The sequence below is a fragment of the Schistocerca cancellata genome, chromosome 4 (genome assembly GCF_023864275.1).
Source record: "Schistocerca cancellata isolate TAMUIC-IGC-003103 chromosome 4, iqSchCanc2.1, whole genome shotgun sequence".
In the NCBI taxonomy this organism is placed as follows: domain Eukaryota; kingdom Metazoa; phylum Arthropoda; class Insecta; order Orthoptera; family Acrididae; genus Schistocerca; species Schistocerca cancellata.
The window spans coordinates 882,777,643-882,796,919 of record NC_064629.1 but is presented as its reverse complement, the minus strand read 5'-3'; the positions used below and the strand labels follow the sequence as shown (position 1 = coordinate 882,796,919).

The 19,277-nt window shown below is 40.4% G+C and overlaps 1 protein-coding gene across 1 annotated transcript in view; it reads left to right on the top strand.

The window, feature by feature from the left end:
- LOC126185046 (isoleucine--tRNA ligase, cytoplasmic) overlaps positions 1 to 19,277 on the top strand; it is a 175,671-nt gene that overhangs the window by 140,326 nt on the left and 16,068 nt on the right. The window contains exons 21-22 of the mRNA XM_049927800.1: positions 5,605 to 5,710; positions 5,792 to 5,961. Coding sequence (XP_049783757.1) covers positions 5,605 to 5,710; positions 5,792 to 5,961 — 276 coding nt within the window. The remainder of the gene's footprint in view (positions 1 to 5,604; positions 5,711 to 5,791; positions 5,962 to 19,277) is intronic.

The following is a 19,277-nucleotide window of genomic DNA, read 5'->3' as shown; positions in this document are numbered from 1 at the left end:
AGCTCTCGTCTTTTTACGTACTTGAACCTCTGCTGCCTTCACTACTTCATCCCTCAAAGCTACCCACTCTTCTTCTACTGTATTTCTTTCCCCCATTCCTGTCAGTTGTTCCCTTATGCTTGCCCTGAAACTCTGTACAACCTCTGGTTTAGCCAGTTTATCCAGGTCCCATCTCCTTAAATTCCCACCTTTTTGCAATTTCTTCAGTTTTAATCTACATTTCATAACCAATAGATTGTGGTCAGAGTCCACATCTGTCCCTGGAAATGTCTTACAATTTAAAACCTGGTTCCTAAATCTCTGTCTTACCATTATATAATCTATCTGATACCTTTTAGTATCTCCAGGCTTCTTCCATGTATACAACCTTCTTTTATGATTCTTGAACCAAGTGTTAGCTATGATTAAGTTGTGCTCTGTGCAAAATTCTACCAAGCAGCTTCCTCTTTCATTTCTTACCCCCAATCCGTATTCACCTACTAGGTTTCCTTCTCTCCCTTTTCCTACTACCAAATTCCAGTCACCCAAGCCTATTAAATTTCCGTCTCCCTTCACTATCTGAATAATTTCTTTTATTTCATCATACATTTCTTCAATTTCTTCATCATCTGCAGAGCTAGTTGGCATATAAACTTGTACTACTGTAGTAGGCATGGGCTTCGTGTCTATCTTGGCCACAATAATGCGTTCACTATGCTGTTTGTAGTAGCTTACCCGCACTCCTATTTTCCTATTCATTATTAAACCCACTCCTCATTACCCCTACTTGATTTTGTATTTATAACCCTGTATTCACCTGACCAAAAGTCTTGTTCCTTCTGCCACTGAACTTCACTAATTTCCACTATATCTAACTTTAACCTATCCATTTCCCTTTTTAAATTTTCTAACCTACCTGTCCGATTAAGGGATCTGACATTCAACGCTCAAATCCGTAGAACACCAGTGTCTTTCTCCTGATAACGACATCCTCTTGAGTAGTCCCCACCTGAAGATCCGAATGGGGGACTATTTTACCTCCGGAATATTTTACCCAAGACGACGCCATCATCATTTAACCATACAGTAAAGCTGCATGCCCTCGGGAAAAATTACGGCTGTAGTTTTCCCTTGCTTTCAGCCATTCGCAGTACCAGCACAGCAAGGCCGTTATGGTTAGTGTTACAAGGCCAGATCAGTTAATCATCCAGACTGTTGCCCCTGCAACTATTGAAAAGGCTGCTGCACCTCTTCAGGAACCATACGTTTGTCTGGCCTCTCAACAGCTACCCCTCCATTGTGGTTGCACCTACGGTACAGCTATCTGTATCGCTGAGGCACGCAAGCCTCCCCACCAACAGCAAGGTGCATGGTTCATGGGGGGGGGGGGGGGAGAGGGGGGGATATCTGATTATGCTTCACATTGTGAACGCCCTAGAGTCTTTTGTTTCTTGCAAAAACTTCCCATTAAGTATTCAAGAGATTTCTTCAAAATCGTGTTGCTTTGAGTACTTCCATGTAGCTGTAATTTACCATTGCTGCCCAATGGCACAAGTCAGTAGCTACCAAACTTTTGGAACAACACTTTTGAAAGTGAAAAATATAATGGTGAACAGAAAAAGAGGTGCTTGTAACAACGAACAAAACCACGTGTATCATCTGAAGGGTTGTATGTCCAAGACCTAAAATTCCACCATCAGGTTTGTCCAGTCTTTCTGTTAAGAAGTAAATGCAGATTTCTGAGGTTTTACATTGTAAACATCACAGAAGTGTTTACAGTGGCTTCAAAATTTATGGTCTCTGTACAGTATTTAATCCATTCTGACATAGTAAAAATTTGTCACAAAGCACTTTTGCTGGTTGCAAGTTTGTTTGGATACAGAATGTGAAACCACAGTCTAAGGCAGTTTGCCAATGATATTTCTTTCTGTAATGTAGAACAGAGTACTCTCTTGATTGGGGGCTTACAGAACTCTTGCAGTAAACTTAATTACAGTAGCTTTGATCCTGTAACAGGTGGGCCCCACTCATACAATTGGGAAATACGTAGGGATTTCAGAAATTAAGTTACACATGTAAAATGCTAAGACCATTGCAAAACAAGAATGGCACTTTGTCAGAAGAGAATACATGTTCCAGGGTTTCTGCAGACATTGTTCTGCTGCAATATGTGTTACACGTGCATCACAGTGTGTGGCTAAAATAGTGTCGCAACTGGAAATGGATCTTGCTGGGACGCCTGCTAGACTGAGTTGAGGGGCTGACTTGAGTGGAGTAGGTGAGAGTGAAAGGAGACAGGGAGGTGGAGAGAGGTTGTGGAAGTGTAACTGGTGCCTAGGTGGGAGAGCTAGCAGGTTCATGGGATAGGAATGTGGATTCTAGAAGGTCACACTGGTATGTGTAAAGGGAGGGAGGAGATCACTTGCTTCTGAGAAGTACTCATCTGAAAGCCATCTATGTTCCTGTCAGTGCTCAGCAACGCTATTATTCACTGGATTACTTCCTCCACTCCTTAAATTATTTACATTCCATGAAGGACTTTCCCATAATGTGTGAATTCTTATCGTTAATCCATGTGAACAGCTGCAGTCTGTAGTGGACTGGAACTCGGAAAACAAACTGTATGTGTATGTAGCTTGAAGATGTTTTACATCTTATAAAGTGTATCCCAAATACTTACTGCCAAAGTTACATAGATTGCAAAACTAAGTATTTTGAAATTGGGAACGAAAGGGCTTAGGTGAATATTTGAGGTGGTGCTATGCTGGAATAGCACAGGGTCAGCTAACCCTGTTTGAATGTTGCATGTTACCTGCTGTTTACTCTAAATGTGCTCCACAGTTGTTGGAGGATGTGTCTCTTGTTATATGTGAGAGGATGTGATTTCAACACAATGACACATCATGTCACTTCAATATGAATGTTTGTGAGCGCCAAGTAGCAGGTACCCTCATGCTTGGATCAAAGGGGAAGCCCTGTCGCATGGCCAGTGCTGTCATTAGATTTCACTTCTATAGGTTTACACGGTGTTGGTATATGAAACCCCAGCTGAAACTGAAGAGGAACTTTTTTGTAACATGTGCTGTTCCACACAGTCAAAGTGCTCAATAGGATTTAGAATCTGATGAGTTTAGGGGATAGGGGATACCTTCATTGGATTACTGAGACTGTTCCTTCGCAGTAATGAAACTGTGAAATAGTGTGTGCCTACCTTGAAAGTTACTGTCTCTCTTTGGTGAAAAAGTGCAGCATTGGTTGATGCATCTGAACTGCAAAGTTAGAACCTCATTGTGTTTTCCTATGTTCACACCAGAAGACATAGTTTTCCTCCTATATCATTCCACCACCACCAATCTTATTTTTTCTCTAATTCCCTAAAACACCTTTCTAACCACCACCACCTCTCTCCTCCTTCCCCCAACAAATACTTTGAGACCAATATGTGCATTATAAGTAATTTTGTAAGTTGTGCCCAGAGATTACTATAATATGCACAAATCTGTAAACTGTTTGTGAAGTTAAGGAATGGAGTGGTAAATATTATCCCAGGCAGATGGAATACTTTCAATGAGAAGAAAAAACTGTAGTATGATGGAAAGGACACGCTGGAATACAGCAACAACTTAATATAGTAGCATCTGAGGTATTCAGTAGGAATCAGATACATACCGTATTTACTCGAATCTAAGCCGCACTTTTTTTCTGGTTTTTGTAATCCAAAAAACCGCCTGCGGCTTAGAATCGAGTGCAAAGTATTGTGAAGTTCTGAAAAATGCTGGTAGGTGCCGCCACAACTAACTTCTGCCGTCAAATATATGTAGCGCTACACAGGCATGCTTTGCAGGCACAAAGATAAATACTGGTGCCAAAACCTCTGCGTCCGTAAAGAAATTAAAAAAAAAGGTAGAAGATGAGCTTTTTTCTCTGCCTCAATTTTCGACCACTGCATTTTCATACATTATCCAACGAAGTAAATACAAATTCCGTATTGTTAATCTATGAATGTAGCAGCATTTCAATGTACTACAAAAATCCGACTGGCAAGACTGTTTGGGATGATTGTCAATATGGCCAACTCTACGTTCTGAATTTTTTCCTACCTATGAGAAGAGATGGTTGCTAATAGGGACTTTTATGAATTGTGAATCATGTACAGTATTCTCTTCACTATAATATGAATATAAACATTTTGCCGTGTATTCTTTCGTATTTGCTGCTATTTCATTTAAATCCTGTCTGCCTAATAAACTACGAAACTAGAGTGGACAACAGTAAACGCGAAAGAATATACATGTCATGTCATGTTTATATCCGTATTATTCTTATGCCTAATAGTGATACAGTCAGAAATGAAGCACAACAATTGACTAGATTTTTAGATCTAAGACGACTCTTATTTCTGTGCAGAATGTAATGTGCTAAAGAGGCAACTGCAAAGATTTTCAAACGGAGAAACATTTTTGCTAAACTCTCGTTCAGAACATCATCTATCATACGCAGTCTATTATTTGGTTCTTGTCCATCATTGTCAAAGAAAGCAGCAGTGTAAGTAACAACAAATAGCAGTCTCTTGCCATTGTTTCGCTAATGAGACGATTCCTCTTTTATTTTTAATTGTAAGCAGCGGTAGCATGCACAAAAGCAAGTCATGCCGCGAGCGGTGACAGGCCGTAAACACTCATTATTAGAATGCGACAAACAATGCATGACACAGTACAGTAATGCATTTTCAGCTTAGAGTGACGTAAACACCTATAACAAAGAGAACGGCACTTATCAGATCAAACAAAAATATGCAATCGATTCAAACCAGACGAAGCACTTGAAAAAGGAAGGGTAGCCGTATAAATACGGACGGAGTGCCTGACACATAGCAATGGCTACCTGGTAAAGCTTAACTGCTAAGCTTACGACTCAAACCAAACTACTGTAGCTGTGTAGTCATCCATTCGACCTAAATTGTGTCTCATATTACAACGGACCAATTTTGTTTCGATTTGGAGGTGCAGCCTAAGACACTTCTCTCCCCTTGAATTTCGAGTCTCAAATTTCAGGTGCGGCTTAGATTCGGGAAAATTTTTTTTCCTTGATTCTGAGTCTCATTTTTTCAGGTGCGGCTTAGATTCGAGGGCGGCTTAGATTCGAGTAAATACGGTAAACAAGACTGAACTCGTAGCTAAGCTAAACCTTTTTTATTTGTGTGTTGGTCACTCAATGCAAGGATGATACAGTGAGAGTGAGTTACTTATGGCACAAATGAATTGAGAGTAGCATGTAATGGTCTAAAGAACTTTTACTGATCTGAGCACACCTGAGAGACTGGGGAAATCCTTAATACAATTATGCATAAATGGTAGTATCAACTGCTTTAAGCCATTACCTATAAACAATTACAGGGTTTCACTGGGCCATGGAACACTGTGCACATTTCACATTACATTATAGAAGACTAATGTAATTTAAAAAGAAAATACTATTCTTTGTAGATTTGTCGGTCTATATGAAGCTGCATCTCAGTGTTCACATCAACTCTCCATGATTCTCAATTCTATTTTATTTATTTTTACATATAGTTCTTACTATTACAACCTCAGAAGTGTTCATACAATTGCACTAAATTTCTAGGTATACAAATGTGATTCTGAATACAAATGGACCGACGAAGTATGGCACAGTGTTGCTTGAGAATCCTGTTGGAAAAGTCATCTCATTTCATGAAATTGTTCAACAGGTATGACTGTATGTTGCAAACATTGTTTATATACCCCCTGTTTTCTATGAACTGAGAATAACCATTCATAGTGTCTTGCAGGTAAAAGTACTGTTCTCTCTGGATGATGAATTCAAGTTACATTTGCCTGGTGTCGGTGATCTGGACTGTGTGAATGATGTCACAGAATTACATACGAGGACACTGTTGATTAATCAACCAGGAGGAAAAGCCAATACTGCTAATTTTCTGAAAGAAGATATATCTGTACGGTAAAGTATCCTTTAAATGTTAGTGTTACGCTGCATCGCACTCAAGTGAAAGTGGCGTATGTGAATGTGGTCAACTAAATAACTTGTACATAGCTCTCAGTTGTGGAGGATGGAAACACTGTTTAATGTGGAAATTTGAGACCTGAAACCAATGAGCAAATTACAGTGCATTCATACATGATCCAGTAACATTAATCTGACCACCTCTTAAAAACCTGTTTGTTCTGTGAAGAAGAAGGGCCTGTACACTGTTGGCCTCGTTATCCCTAACCACACATTCACTTTTGCTGTGTCCTGTTGCCTCAACTGCAGCACACTCGGTTGTTCATCTGCCCAGATCCTGCAGTTGTGTCTGTTCACATGCAGTGTGGACATGCAGGAAGAGTGTTAACAAGGTTATGGAAGGAACTGACAGAGATGTGGAGCCATACCGACTTCAGTGCCGTCGCCAACTGCACTAGGTTTCTCAGTTGAGGATCCACAGCGCAAAAAGCTCAATGAGGTTGTCCCATCGAACATAGGCAGTGATCATAATGTGACTGGATAATGTATATGCTAGTGTGGCCTTACATCCATGATTACAGTTTTAAGTGTAAAATGTACAGGGTGATTCTAAAGTCACTATAAATTTTGTACTTAAACAAATTTTATTAACCAATATGTAATGGCACTGCAACTTATGTTACAATAGGACATAATATCAGTGCATTTCACATGTGACCACATTGCATGTCTAGGCATGTCCCCCAGCGCTCCACTGTAGACCGAAAAACCTGGCCAAGCATATCTGGTGTAATCTCAGCAGCTGGGGCTCGAATCCACTGTGTTAAGTTTTCAGTGCTGCAGATCTTCACCTGGTATACCTTAGACTTGATAAACCCCCATGCAAAAAGTCTAAGGGTGTCAAGTCAGGAGAGCGGGGTGCCCACATCCGTGGAGAGGCGTGACAAATCCATCTGCCGGGAAATGCTTGATTCAGATAATCCCGAACAACGAGGGCAAAATGAGGTGGTGCACCATCCTGTTGAAAAACAACAGTAGCCATAATCCCATCAGATATCAACTGGGGCTCCAAAAACTGTTCCAACATAGCTAGGTATGTGGTTCCAGTAACGGTTTGTTCTGTGAAGAAGAAGGGCCTGTACACTGTTGACCTCGTTATCCCTAACCACACATTCACTTTTGCTGTGTCCTGTTGCCTCAACTGCAGCACACTCGGTTGTTCGTCTGCCCAGATCCTGCAGTTGTGTCTGTTCACATGTCCACAGGTATGAAATGTAGCTTCATCACTGAACAAGACATTTTGCATCAAATTATCATTTTCCACAGCTTGTAGCAGGTCATGACACACGGCTTGTCTGGCTGCGTAGTCCTCCGCTTCAAGCTTATGTACAACCTGGATATGGTACGCATGTTTGTGCAGCTTGTAACGAAGAACTCTCCATACAGTGGTTTGAGGAATACCAAGCTCCCTACTAAGTCTCCTGGTAGATGCGGAAGGGCTACGTGTGATCGCATCCTGCACACTTTGCACGGTGTCTGGTATTATGGCCGGCCTCCCTGGATGTTCTTCATCTGCAACACTACCAGTACACTGGAATTTATTGACAGGGTCTTGATAGCAAGCCTGATGGGGCCTGTTTTCCGGAATCGACGGGCAAAGTCTGTCTGTACCTGTTCATACGTCATTCCACGAAGACGAGAAGAAACAACAGCGATTCGTTCTTCTTCGATTAGCATTCTGCCATAGTACCTGCAAGAAACAAAGATTCCGTTACTATATCACTGAAATGTATAGTGACTTTAGAATCACCCAGTATTGGAAAGATGACTTCACTGAGATATACATTCAGTGTTTATTTGGGCAACTGACAAGAGAACTTGCAGCTATGTATTTCTTGCATAATTGCTCAAGCTTAACTAAACAGTTCCCAATGAAAATAGTTCCCATAAGAAAGAAATCCACTATTGTTGAAGAAACAGTTGTAATTAAAAGCTAAGTCACTGGAGGGCACCAACACTGTATAATAGTTATTCACAAAGGGCTTCCTAAAGTTAAAATGATTTTGGAATGATGATCAATAGCAGATTGCTGGTAATTTGATTGAGAATGCCATGAAAATAGGATACAGAAATTCCATAATTAACTCCAAATGCCTCTGAAAGTTAGCACTGGTGCTGATGTTGCCATGCATCAGCTTCATAATTTTTGCCTGGACATAGTGCCTTGTGTTTGGTGCACACTATGTAGCTGCAGTTAGGTTTTTTGAATGTTTTGTTAGAATTAATCTTCATGAAATGGACATGAAATCTCATGTGATTTTCTTTCTTTGTTGTTCGTATTTTAGATGTGTTGCTTTGTTGTGCCTGTAGTGTCACAGTTGTGCAATTTCAACACTGAAAAGCTGAGAGTTAGGCAAATAAGCTCATTTTCATATCTTGTCGCTAGTTCTTCAGATCAGTTCCAATTCTCAGTCTAGGGTTTCTCTAAATCAATTGCAGCCTGTGCCAAGATGGTTTCCTTGAAAGCAACATGGCAGATTTCCATCCCCGTCCATGTTCTGTCAATCATATGATTATTCGGGGTTATTCATGTGTCTGTGAAACTATTTAAATAATTAGTAAGAAAAGAAGTATTTAATATATCAAAGTTTTATAGAACTGAAATAAAAGTGCTCACAAAAGTTTTGTAACCTATGTTACAAATGTTGTTCAGTGTGTCCACCTTAAATAACGTGGCCAATATCTTTGCAAAACTCCATTTCATCCTTTCATTCTATTTCAAAGTAGGAATTAAGACTCACATCTTTGTCCATTCCAGTAAGCTTCTAATGCAGATCAGCTTTGTAGGGCTTACTTTTAAGTATCTTATCAATAATTTGCCACACTGTTGGCTTCAAGATGCCAAACTATAAACTTGTGTATGTGGTTGACTTGCGAAGGCTGTGTTGCTAAGCTTCTATTCTGGGTGCCTCTGTGCCTTGACCTACCAGTTCCATCCTCATCTGAGAGATGAATAGTGGGATCTGAGATTTCTGTCTGGAAGGAGAATGTGGGAAGTTGCCACATGGTTAGAGCCATCTGTTTTAACTGGTATGAGCTGTTCCTGAAAGTACAGGGTTATTACAAATGATTGAAGCGATTTCACAGCTCTACAATAACTTTATTATTTGAGATATTTTCACAATGCTTTGCACACACATACAAAAACAGCATGTCCCCATCAATGAATTCGAAAGCATTGTTGATGCGAGCTCGCAGTTCTGGCACGTTTCTTGGTAGAGGACGTTTAAACACTGAATCTTTCACATAACCCCACAGAAAGAAATCGCATGGGGTTAATTCGGGAGAGCGTGGAGGCCCTGACATGAATTGCTGATCATGATCTCCACCACGACCGATCCATCGGTTTTCCAATCTCCTGTTTAAGAAATGCCGAACATCATGATGGAAGTGCGGTGGAGCACCATCCTGTTGAAAGATGAAGTCGGCCCTGTCGGTCTCCAGTTGTGGCACGAGCTAATTTTCCAGCATGTCCAGATACACATGTCCTGTAACGTTTTTTTCGCAGAAGAAAAAGGGGCCGTAAACTTTAAACCGTGAGACTGCACAAAACACGTTAACTTTTGGTGAATTGCGAATTTGCTGCACGAATGTGTGAGGATTCTCTACCGCCCAAATTCGCAAATTGTGTCTGTTCACTTCACCATTAAGAAAAAATGTTGCTTCATCACTGAAAACAAGTTTCGCACTGAACGCATCCTCTTCCATAAGCTGTTGCAACCGCGCCGAAAATTCAAAGCGTTTGACTTTGTCATTGGGTGTCAGGGCTTGTAGCAATTGTAAACGGTAAGGCTTCTGCTTTAGCCTTTTCCGTAAGATTTTCCAAACCGTCGGCTGTGGTACGTTTAGCTTCCTGCTTGCTTTATTCGTCGACTTCCGCGGGCTACGCGTGAAACTTGCCCACACGCGTTCAACCGTTTCTTCGCTCACTGCAGGCCGACCCATTGATTTCCCCTTACAGAGGCATCCAGAAGCTTTAAACTGCGCATAGCATCGCCGAATGGAGTTAGCAGTTGGTGGATCTTTGTTGAACTTCGTCCTGAAGTGTTGTTGCACTGTTATGACTGACTGATGTGAGTGCATTTCACGCACGACATACGCTTTCTCGGCTCCTGTCGCCATTTTGTCTCACTGCGCTCTCGAGCGCTGTGGCGGCAGAAACCTGAAGTTCGGCTTCAGCCGAACAAAACTTTATGAGTTTTTCTACGTATCTGTAGTGTGTTGTGACCATATGTCAATGAATGGAGCTACAGTGAATTTATGAAATCGCTTCAATCATTTGTAATAGCCCTGTATGTCTTAGACAGCATGAAATACCTTGTCTGTTGGGATTGGTGTAAATTTTCCTAAAGCACAGAGGATGATTGTGCAAGTTATTGGCAGCTCCAACATATGTAGATAATGGAGCTCTTCCGGTTAAATAGCTGTCATGTAGAGAAGAAATTCCACTGTGCACTTGTTATCTTTTCTAGTTTTGTGCAAAAATTTGGTGGAGACTCTGCCAGGAGCTGCTGAGCACACTAGTTGCATTCGCTTTACTACAGTGAAATCAGCACTTGAGTGTAGATGCCACACTGGGTTCCTGTTTTGCCTGGCTGGAGTGGTGTACACCATTAGCCTCTTTTGCAGGATTGTCCCCAGAACCACACAATGTCCTCTGATTTGGAGGCAGGTGTAGGACTTTAACCAGAAGCAATGTGGTTCTGTAGTGACCTCAGATGCAGTTTTCTTAATGTGTAGTGTAAGGTTATAATAATTGTAAAGTTCCTCTGAACAGGCCAAGCAAGCTACCCAGGTAACAGAGAACACAACATGCCCATGCAGATTTATAGATTAGAGAAAACTACTCCATAGGCTTGATGACCAGGTATGTGCAGTATAGAAGACAGAGAGAGTAGTAGTTAATATGATATCAGATAATTGCCCCAGAAATTGCCTTACTTATGAGTGGCAATGATGCACTCATAGTATTATGAACAGATAGTTGCTTGAACCTAGAAAGGAATAATTGTGAAACCGTAAATTCCATATGGAATATATATATATCATTAGAATCTAGAAAACCTGTTTACATCAAATGAGATGATTGCTGTTTCTGAATGTGAAATATTTTTGGTGGAAGTAAATGTTACTGATGAATAAAAAAATTGTAGTTTCATTTAATAGGCAAGTTGTAGTGGGGAAATGCTTTAGTGAAGACTTTGGGATGTAAAATCTAAATTTCCCAATTGTGCTGTGGTAATGGGGGGGGGGGGGGCAGATTTCATCTTGACAGCTATGGGTTGTGAAAGGAAGGGGGGGGAGAGAGAGAGAGAGAGAGAGAGAGAGAGAGAGAGAGAGAGAGAGAGAGATATGGGGCTTTTGAACATATTTATTATGTAATGTATTAAATTTCTTACCTGAAATTTGCCTGGAGCAAATAATTAGAGAAGTGACATCTTGGGATAATCATAATCTTCTGATCAGAAACAGACCCAGACTCAAGTCTGATGGTGTACAGTAGGGAATTAGTCACCATAAAGTCTGTGTTGTGTACATAGTTCCAACTTTCTCACTAGAGCGCGCCCTGCTAAGCACAACAGCGCAGCGCTCATCCGTCTCCGCACTACGAGATGGCGCTGCCTTAGAGACGGACCAAATTCTGCTTCTGCCGATCCACGCATTAATATGTAACGCAGCCAATGAGATTGCTGCTAACGTAGAACCTTTTCTCCTCGTGGATCACACTCACGCAGTGATACCTGAACGCGCGAGGTATTATAACGAGTGTACAGACCTCCGATTAGTCAGTCTGCATTTGTCTGCACCAGTCTGTACCAGTCTGCATTTGTCTGTACCAGTCTATAGTCAAGTTTCAGTCTTCGCCTAATAAGATTACCATATTCCTGTACATATCCATGAAGATAAATGTATAGACACTTTGTCAAGTGTCAGAGATATGTGAGAATAAGATTAACGTGCCAAGACCAAAGGAACTTCAGATTGTCAATTGTAAACAGCATCCAGAATCAAGTTACGTAATATCTATGCTTTTTATTCTTTTAATAAATGTGTGTGAAAATTAATTAAGTTCTGCTTAAAGTTGGTCACAGTCAATGTGCTACTCTAAGCGTGCAAGTGGCATTTCTATTGTCTGACCTAACGGCAGAAGATAAACACGCCACGAAAAGACCACGAGACATATTGCTGACACCCGCCTACTTCGTTAGAGCGACAAGTCAAATAATCTGATGGTGTGTGTACCGAAGGTCTTACAGTACGCACACCACAGTCTGTTTTGACTTCAGTGGTGGATGTTAGGAAAATAATTCTGCTTATCCAAGCTCTCAATATAAAGTGTTCACTGGAGCAGTTCACATGTGCTGCATAGGTATATTATTTGAGGGGGTGTATTTACTAACCAGTATCAACAGTGCAGAAAGAAAGTATTTGCATTGTGTTCTCTCAGTGTCCAGTTTTAAGCTGAATGTGACAATTCATCTTCTGGTACAGTACTAAGTGAGAGGGGTGAGATTATTTTTGCGCGTACTCCTAGATAAACAGGAAAAGAAGAAGAAAAGATAAAATAGATTTTTCATGCACAACACCCGTATCAAAAAATATGATTGTGGAATGTTTCATACTGTATTTGTGATTTGATGGAAGACAGTATTTTTTCAGAACAGTAGTATTGAACAACACATGTGGAGCTTGTGTCATTGTTTGACCTATCAGGGTGTATATGACCCGGGACAACTGGGATATCCGGGAAAAACCCGGGAATTTTTTCATCCGGGAGAAAACCAGGAAAAACCCGGGAATTGTTTAGAATTCCAGGAATTTTTCATTGTTTTAGTTTTCAGTTAAATTTATGTGATTTTCACTGGTAAGAAACAATACTCTAACAAAGGATATTACTTTATCCCGCTACTGCAAAACAATACTGCAGCAACAAAACATGAACAGGAAAAAAAAAAAGAAAGAAAATAGAAAGGAAATGCGCCATATACAACAACAAAACAGTGCTCATACAAGCGTCTGCCAACAGCAAAATGTGTCAAAGGCTTTAGGAAGACTATGCAATGCTTTATAACAACAAATTGCCTCCGATGAGCGTGGCGTGACAACTTTTTGAATTAGATTCGTTTGAGCCTTTGTGGGCGGGCTCTTGCGCATGCGCAGTTGAGTCGCGTTTGAGTAGTACCTTCTACCGCTTCTTGTTACAGATGTGTGGCTGGGCGCCACTACTTAATATTGCCCCGGTTCGGAAATTAGTAAATCTGGGGCTGATGCACAGAGCAGTTGGAGTTGTCGTGGGGAAGTGGGTCGTCTCCACGTGACCTGTGTTTATGTGTAGTGATTTTGTTGTTTCCTCTTCGTTTATTGTTCTCACGTTAAATGATAAAAAAAAAAAACGGATTTTTGTGGCCGGGAGCTATCAAATGAATTAAAATACGTTCGCGTAATTACGGAAGGCTAAAATATGTTATTAGTTTTAGATTTTATTTCCACCTTTCTGACAGTCAAACATTAATCGCCTTACAGAGCAATGAAGTTATTTTGGCTGGTTTGCTAAAGAGATTTCTCTTGTATTAATCTTTTCTGTTGAGGCAGTCAATTTATTTGAAGCGAAGTGTTTAATTTCACACTATTGGCTAGTTTCAGCTGTTCGCTGCATTTCAAGTGCACGTATGGCATTATGCCATAATAAAGAACCAAAATTTTAAGCCGAATTATGCGTTTTAGTATGGTTCACAAAATTCTGACGCTCTTGAAGTATCCTCTGATGTCTTGTTTCTTTTATGACATAACGTAAGATCTTTTAATGTTTTACACATACGAACATATGGGCTTCCTGCGTCATCGTAGCTGCGCAAGCGCGTGACGCTTGTTACCTGGCGCTCTCTTGCAACTGCTGAAACAAACCTATTTCTAACAGGTCGCGGGAAAATATTGCGAATGTGGGTTTGAAAAGCATTACATTCAGAGGAGATTTCCTTTTACGTAAGATGAGCTGTGTGCGAGAATGTACGATGAATTTCTTAAATCACAAAGCGTTTGACTCCATCTGTGTATGTGCATGTCGCTATCCCATGACTTTTGTCATCGTACATATTGAGCGGCTGTGTAGTGTTTGTGATTCATTTGTTGAAGTTGTCAGTGATCAGATGACACTCAGGAGACCTGTCTGTCTGCGCTCTGTTTTGATTCTGCAGCCAGTAACTGTGCTGAATTTAGAGGCAAACATTGTTTGCAACATTAATTCTTGGGTACAACGAAGTTCTGATAGCATTGGCCTGTGGAACATTGCCACACCTATAGACAAGGTACTGGACATCCGTGTAGTACGGATGGGTGTCAAAATTTACACGTTGTGTGAGTGGCACTGGCTCACTGAACGTCATCCAGGGAAGAAATCTGGGTTTGTGTTGCACCTGCTGTCGCTAAAGGCAATTGGGGACAGTCTATCTGCAGCAGTACGAAGATCACATGTGCTTCTAGCCAGGCTACCACTGACAAGCACAGGTACTCTTGATTTATGAAAGAATTGACTGGAGAGTGGTATGGTGCTTTGTTGTCTTCAGTGAGGGGAGTAGGTTCTATCTGTATACAAGTGATGGATATACATGTGTACAGTAGCAGTCCCACTCCAGGCTTCAGTGTGTGTGTGTGTGTGTGTGTGTGTGTGTGTGTGTGTGTGTGTGTAGGGAGGGAGGGAGGGAGAGAGAGAGAGAGAGAGATATCTAGTGACCCTGCTGGTCAGCGCAGTTTCTGTACATCACAAATACCATGTTGCATTATAGCGGGCATTGCTTATCTTACCCTGCAGAAACATCAGATGTGACTGCGAGTTGTAACTGATGGCATTGCCCCCCCCCCCCCCCCCCCCCCGCGCACACACACACACACACACACACACACACACACACACACACACACACACACACACACACACACGGTGGGGTGGGGGGGCAGTGACATCAGTTAAAACTCGCAGTCACATTTGATGTTTCTGCAGGGTAAAAGATGCAGTGCCCCGCTATTTTCCACAGGTTGTTATCACCATACTACTGCCATATTGGCTGGGAGGTGATGTGCTTTTTTTTAACAGGACAGTGCAAATCCATATATTGCTGCTACTATGCAACATCGTCTTTGTGATGTACAGAAACTGCGCTGACCAGCAGGGTCACTAGGTCTCTCGCCAATTGAACACAAATGCGATATGATGAAGCAGAAATTTAGTCATTCTCCAGAGCCTGCAAGAACCATTGCCAAATTGCAACAAAGGGTGCAAGATGCCTGGGACAGTCACCTTTATTATACTTGCTTAGGAGAGTACATGCCTATGTTGTTGCTGGAGGGGTTACATAGTATATTGTACAATTTTTTGGTCATCCTTTACTGTGATGTGTGTTTCATCGGGTCTGCATTTGTCATTGTGTACTCCTGCAATGATGAATTACCTAACACATCACTTCTCGCTATAATGTCCTTGTCCCTGGAGGTATTTCATTTTTTTCTGGCAGTGTATATATTGAGTGGCCAATGTCAGAATTCACAGACTCCTGAACAGGAGTCAGTAAGAGATCCACGACCTTACACCACATATTGCTTGTAGTGCCCAAATCTGAATCAAAATACACTTTGTGAATGGGAAGAGCTGCCCAGAATATAATTCTGTATGTTATAAGCAAATAAAAATAACTGAAATAGCCTAGTTTTCATGTTGGACAATCAGTTATTGCAGATACTGTTGTAATGGGAAATATGGCAGCATACAGTTTTTGAACGAGATCCTCAACGTGAACTTTCCATGATGTCTTGCCATCTATCTGAACATCTAGGAATTTGGTTTGTTCAGACTTGCCAATCATACGTCCTTTCTGTGTAATCAAAACATAAGTTTTAGTTGAATTGGGTTTTAAAAACTGTAAAAAAATGGCTCTTCTAGTGATTTAACATCAGTTTATTTTCTACAAGCCTCCAACTTATGTCGTGAACTGCGGTACTTCATACATTGCCAATGTTGCACTCGACATCCTTCACTACTAAGCCAGTGTCATCAGCAAACAGAACACACACACACACACACACAGTGTGTGTGAACCAGCACTCCACCAGCAGACTTTCAGAGGTGGTAGTAAAGAAATGCAGGTTAGTAAACACGGATTCTAGAATTCATATCTCAAGAGCTATGAGCAGTTGATCATTTATGTTACTGTGAAGCACATAGTTTTTACTGAACAAGTGCTCATTGCTCTTAAGAAATGCATTTTAGAATCCTTTTTTACTAGAAATTTTTCCTATTTTGGTCCATACTAACTAAACTAAAATCCATCCGAACAGCACTCCCAAGGCCCATCGATACTGACTGACTGCTGTGTCATCCTCAGCCAACTGGCATCATCAGCTGTGGGTATGGATGAGCAAGGGGGTACTACACCACTTTCCTTGCAATTTTTCATGCTCTAACAAGAACTGGTGCATCCACTGTGGTACAGACGTTGACTTTGATCCATACTACCACTTCTGAAAGTTTCTCAGTGAAGTTCTGGCTCATCCTTTATATAAAAGAAATAGGGTTCAGTGCTGGGACCACTATTGAGTCAACACCCCCCCCCCCCCTCCCAATCCCTTCCTCCACTTAATAATGCCCCAATGAGATGTTAACTCATAGCCATTCAACTTCTGCAGGAAAGTTTCGCGATCGACACAAACAAACACCGTAGATAACTCAAGGAAGATGACCAGTGTTCACAGTTTTTTGTTTAATCCATCTAGTGCCTCACAAAGAAAAAAGAATATAGCATTTTCAGTCATTAAACCACTTCTAAAAACCAAACTATGTTTGATAGCAAGTTATATGAACAGAAATGATCAATTATGCTTAAATATACAGCCTTTGTAATAACTTTTCCAAACACGGATGATGTGTAAATAAGTCTAAAATTGTCTGCATTATCCCTTTCCCTTTTTCTATAAATTGGGTTCAGTCTCTGAGTACTTCAGTCGTTTGTGAAATTGACCATTCGTAAAGGAAAAATTACAAATGTAGCTAAGTATTGAGCTAATATGTGCTTGTCGGTAACAAAAATATACTATCTATATCCTCGACCTTGCGCTGTTGGCTGGGCACTTCATTCGTGATTGATCATATGGTTTCAATTTTATCCATAGAATTTGCTATTTTATTTGAATATCACATGGTTTTTACCTTCCTAATAGTGCTTTAAGAACATTGGAGTACTGTTTCTAATGGGGTACAGCAGCTAGATTGTGACTTCTCCCCCTCCCTCCCACCCGACCCCCAGTCCCTTCTGTGGAGAATATGAGAATGTGGAAGCATGTGTGCCCCTTAAACATTTGTAGATTGTTTAAGAAAAAATATTGGTACGTTTCTCGAGCACTATGGTTCAATGATGAGTTTCTGAAACAGAATCTTGTTGCAGTCTCAACTGATGGGGATGCAGTAATGATAAGAAAGAAGAAAGATGTAATTGCTTTAATAAAGCAAAAATTTCCCAGTTGTTGTTCTTACAGGCTAGGGCTTCTATAGCTGATGTTGTGAGTAAAGATTTTCCCTCACATGTAAACCACTTTAAATCTTTCCTTGATAAACTGTTTATCACCAGTTGCGTAAAAATACCAGTGAATTGAAAGTTCATGCAGAGGAACTTGAAACTGTAGTCTAAAAAAAGAAAGGATTTAATATACAAGATGGGTTGCTTCTAGCTTTAGAGCAGTCTCAGCTGTGTGGAAAAATTTTGAAGTTTTAGTGACACATTTCATAAGTGACAAAGATGATGATCCCAAAAAAGACGAAACTGTTAAAGTCCCGTATGGAGGACTCCTTAAGAGGACCTGGACGTCATGAGGGCCGAAAAATGTATTTTTTAATTTAATAAAATTCTGTGATTTTTTCCTGATTCTAAAAATATATACTTTATGTATAGTACCTCATCATTTTCATGTTTAAATGTCTTTCTAAAGCATATGGGCTATTTGAATGCCTAGCTGTCACACTACTATTAAACACAAAACCTTGCCTAGTGTCTCATTATTTAGTTTTGGTGCTGCTGTTTCCATAGTAACTGATTTGTATAATATCCTTGAAGAATGTATCAACTGTGCTATGATCAGACATTTATTACAATCGATCTTTCTGTCAATACAAGTAGATTACTTGAGTTCACTTCTGCCTTTCATGTGTATTTATGTTGTAAACTTGTTGTTGTGATTGCGTATTTCAACCATTTTACTCTGTAAAAAGCCAAAAATTGAGTTGAATAAGTCATAAATTTTATGGAATGCCTGTTGTCAGAAATAGTAAAAATTAAGAAATTGTTATGCTGCAATGAAGTATGGTTAGGACTAAAAGTTCACCAGGCAGTGCTTCAGAATGCAAGTCAAAGCATCTTACTGAAAATGAACAAGATGTTGGTGTTGTAAATAGCGAAAACAATGGTTACATTTTAATTACTAAGTGCAAGCTTTCAGAATTGCTTTTGTCTGTTGCTAAATGTAAATACTGTAATAGTGAGAGATTCCATACATTTCGTGAAGACATAAGTAAGAAAAGAGGCCTAGTCAGCGAAATTGTAGTGGAATGTCAAGTGTGTAAAGTAACAAAATGTACAATGACATATCGTTTAACATGCACAAAATTAAGTGAAGTGAATATTTACCTTGCTTATGCCATAAGGTGTATTGGGAATGGAAGAAAAGCAGCCCAGATATTTTGTGCTATGATGGAGGATCTCCCACCTCCATCTGTCAGATTTGAGAGGTATTATAATGCCTTAACAGAAATCAGTGAAGCATCTATGCAGAGGGCAGCAAAAGAAACCAGATATTTTGTCAATCCACTGATATTATTGCTGCATTGTATGGTTCCTGGCCAAAGAGAAGCCATACATCACTGAATGGAATTGTCACATTTACCTCTGTAGATACAGACAAGGTGCTGGATAGTGAATGTCAGGCAGAACACTGCCAAGATTGTGCCAATAAGGTAAATGAACACAAATGTGACAAAGTTTGAAGGTTTCATTGGTGGTATGGGAAGCAAGGGGGCAGTTGCCGTTTTTAGTAGTTCACTTGCTACATGTGGTGTGTAGTACTCTCACTGCCTTGGTGATGGTAACTCTAAAGGCTTCAATAATGTTAAGGCTGCTAAACCATATCATGAAACTGAAATAAAAATAAAAATTGGAATGTATTAGGACATGTGCAAAAGAAAATGGGGGCAAGACTTAGAAAACACTGCAAGT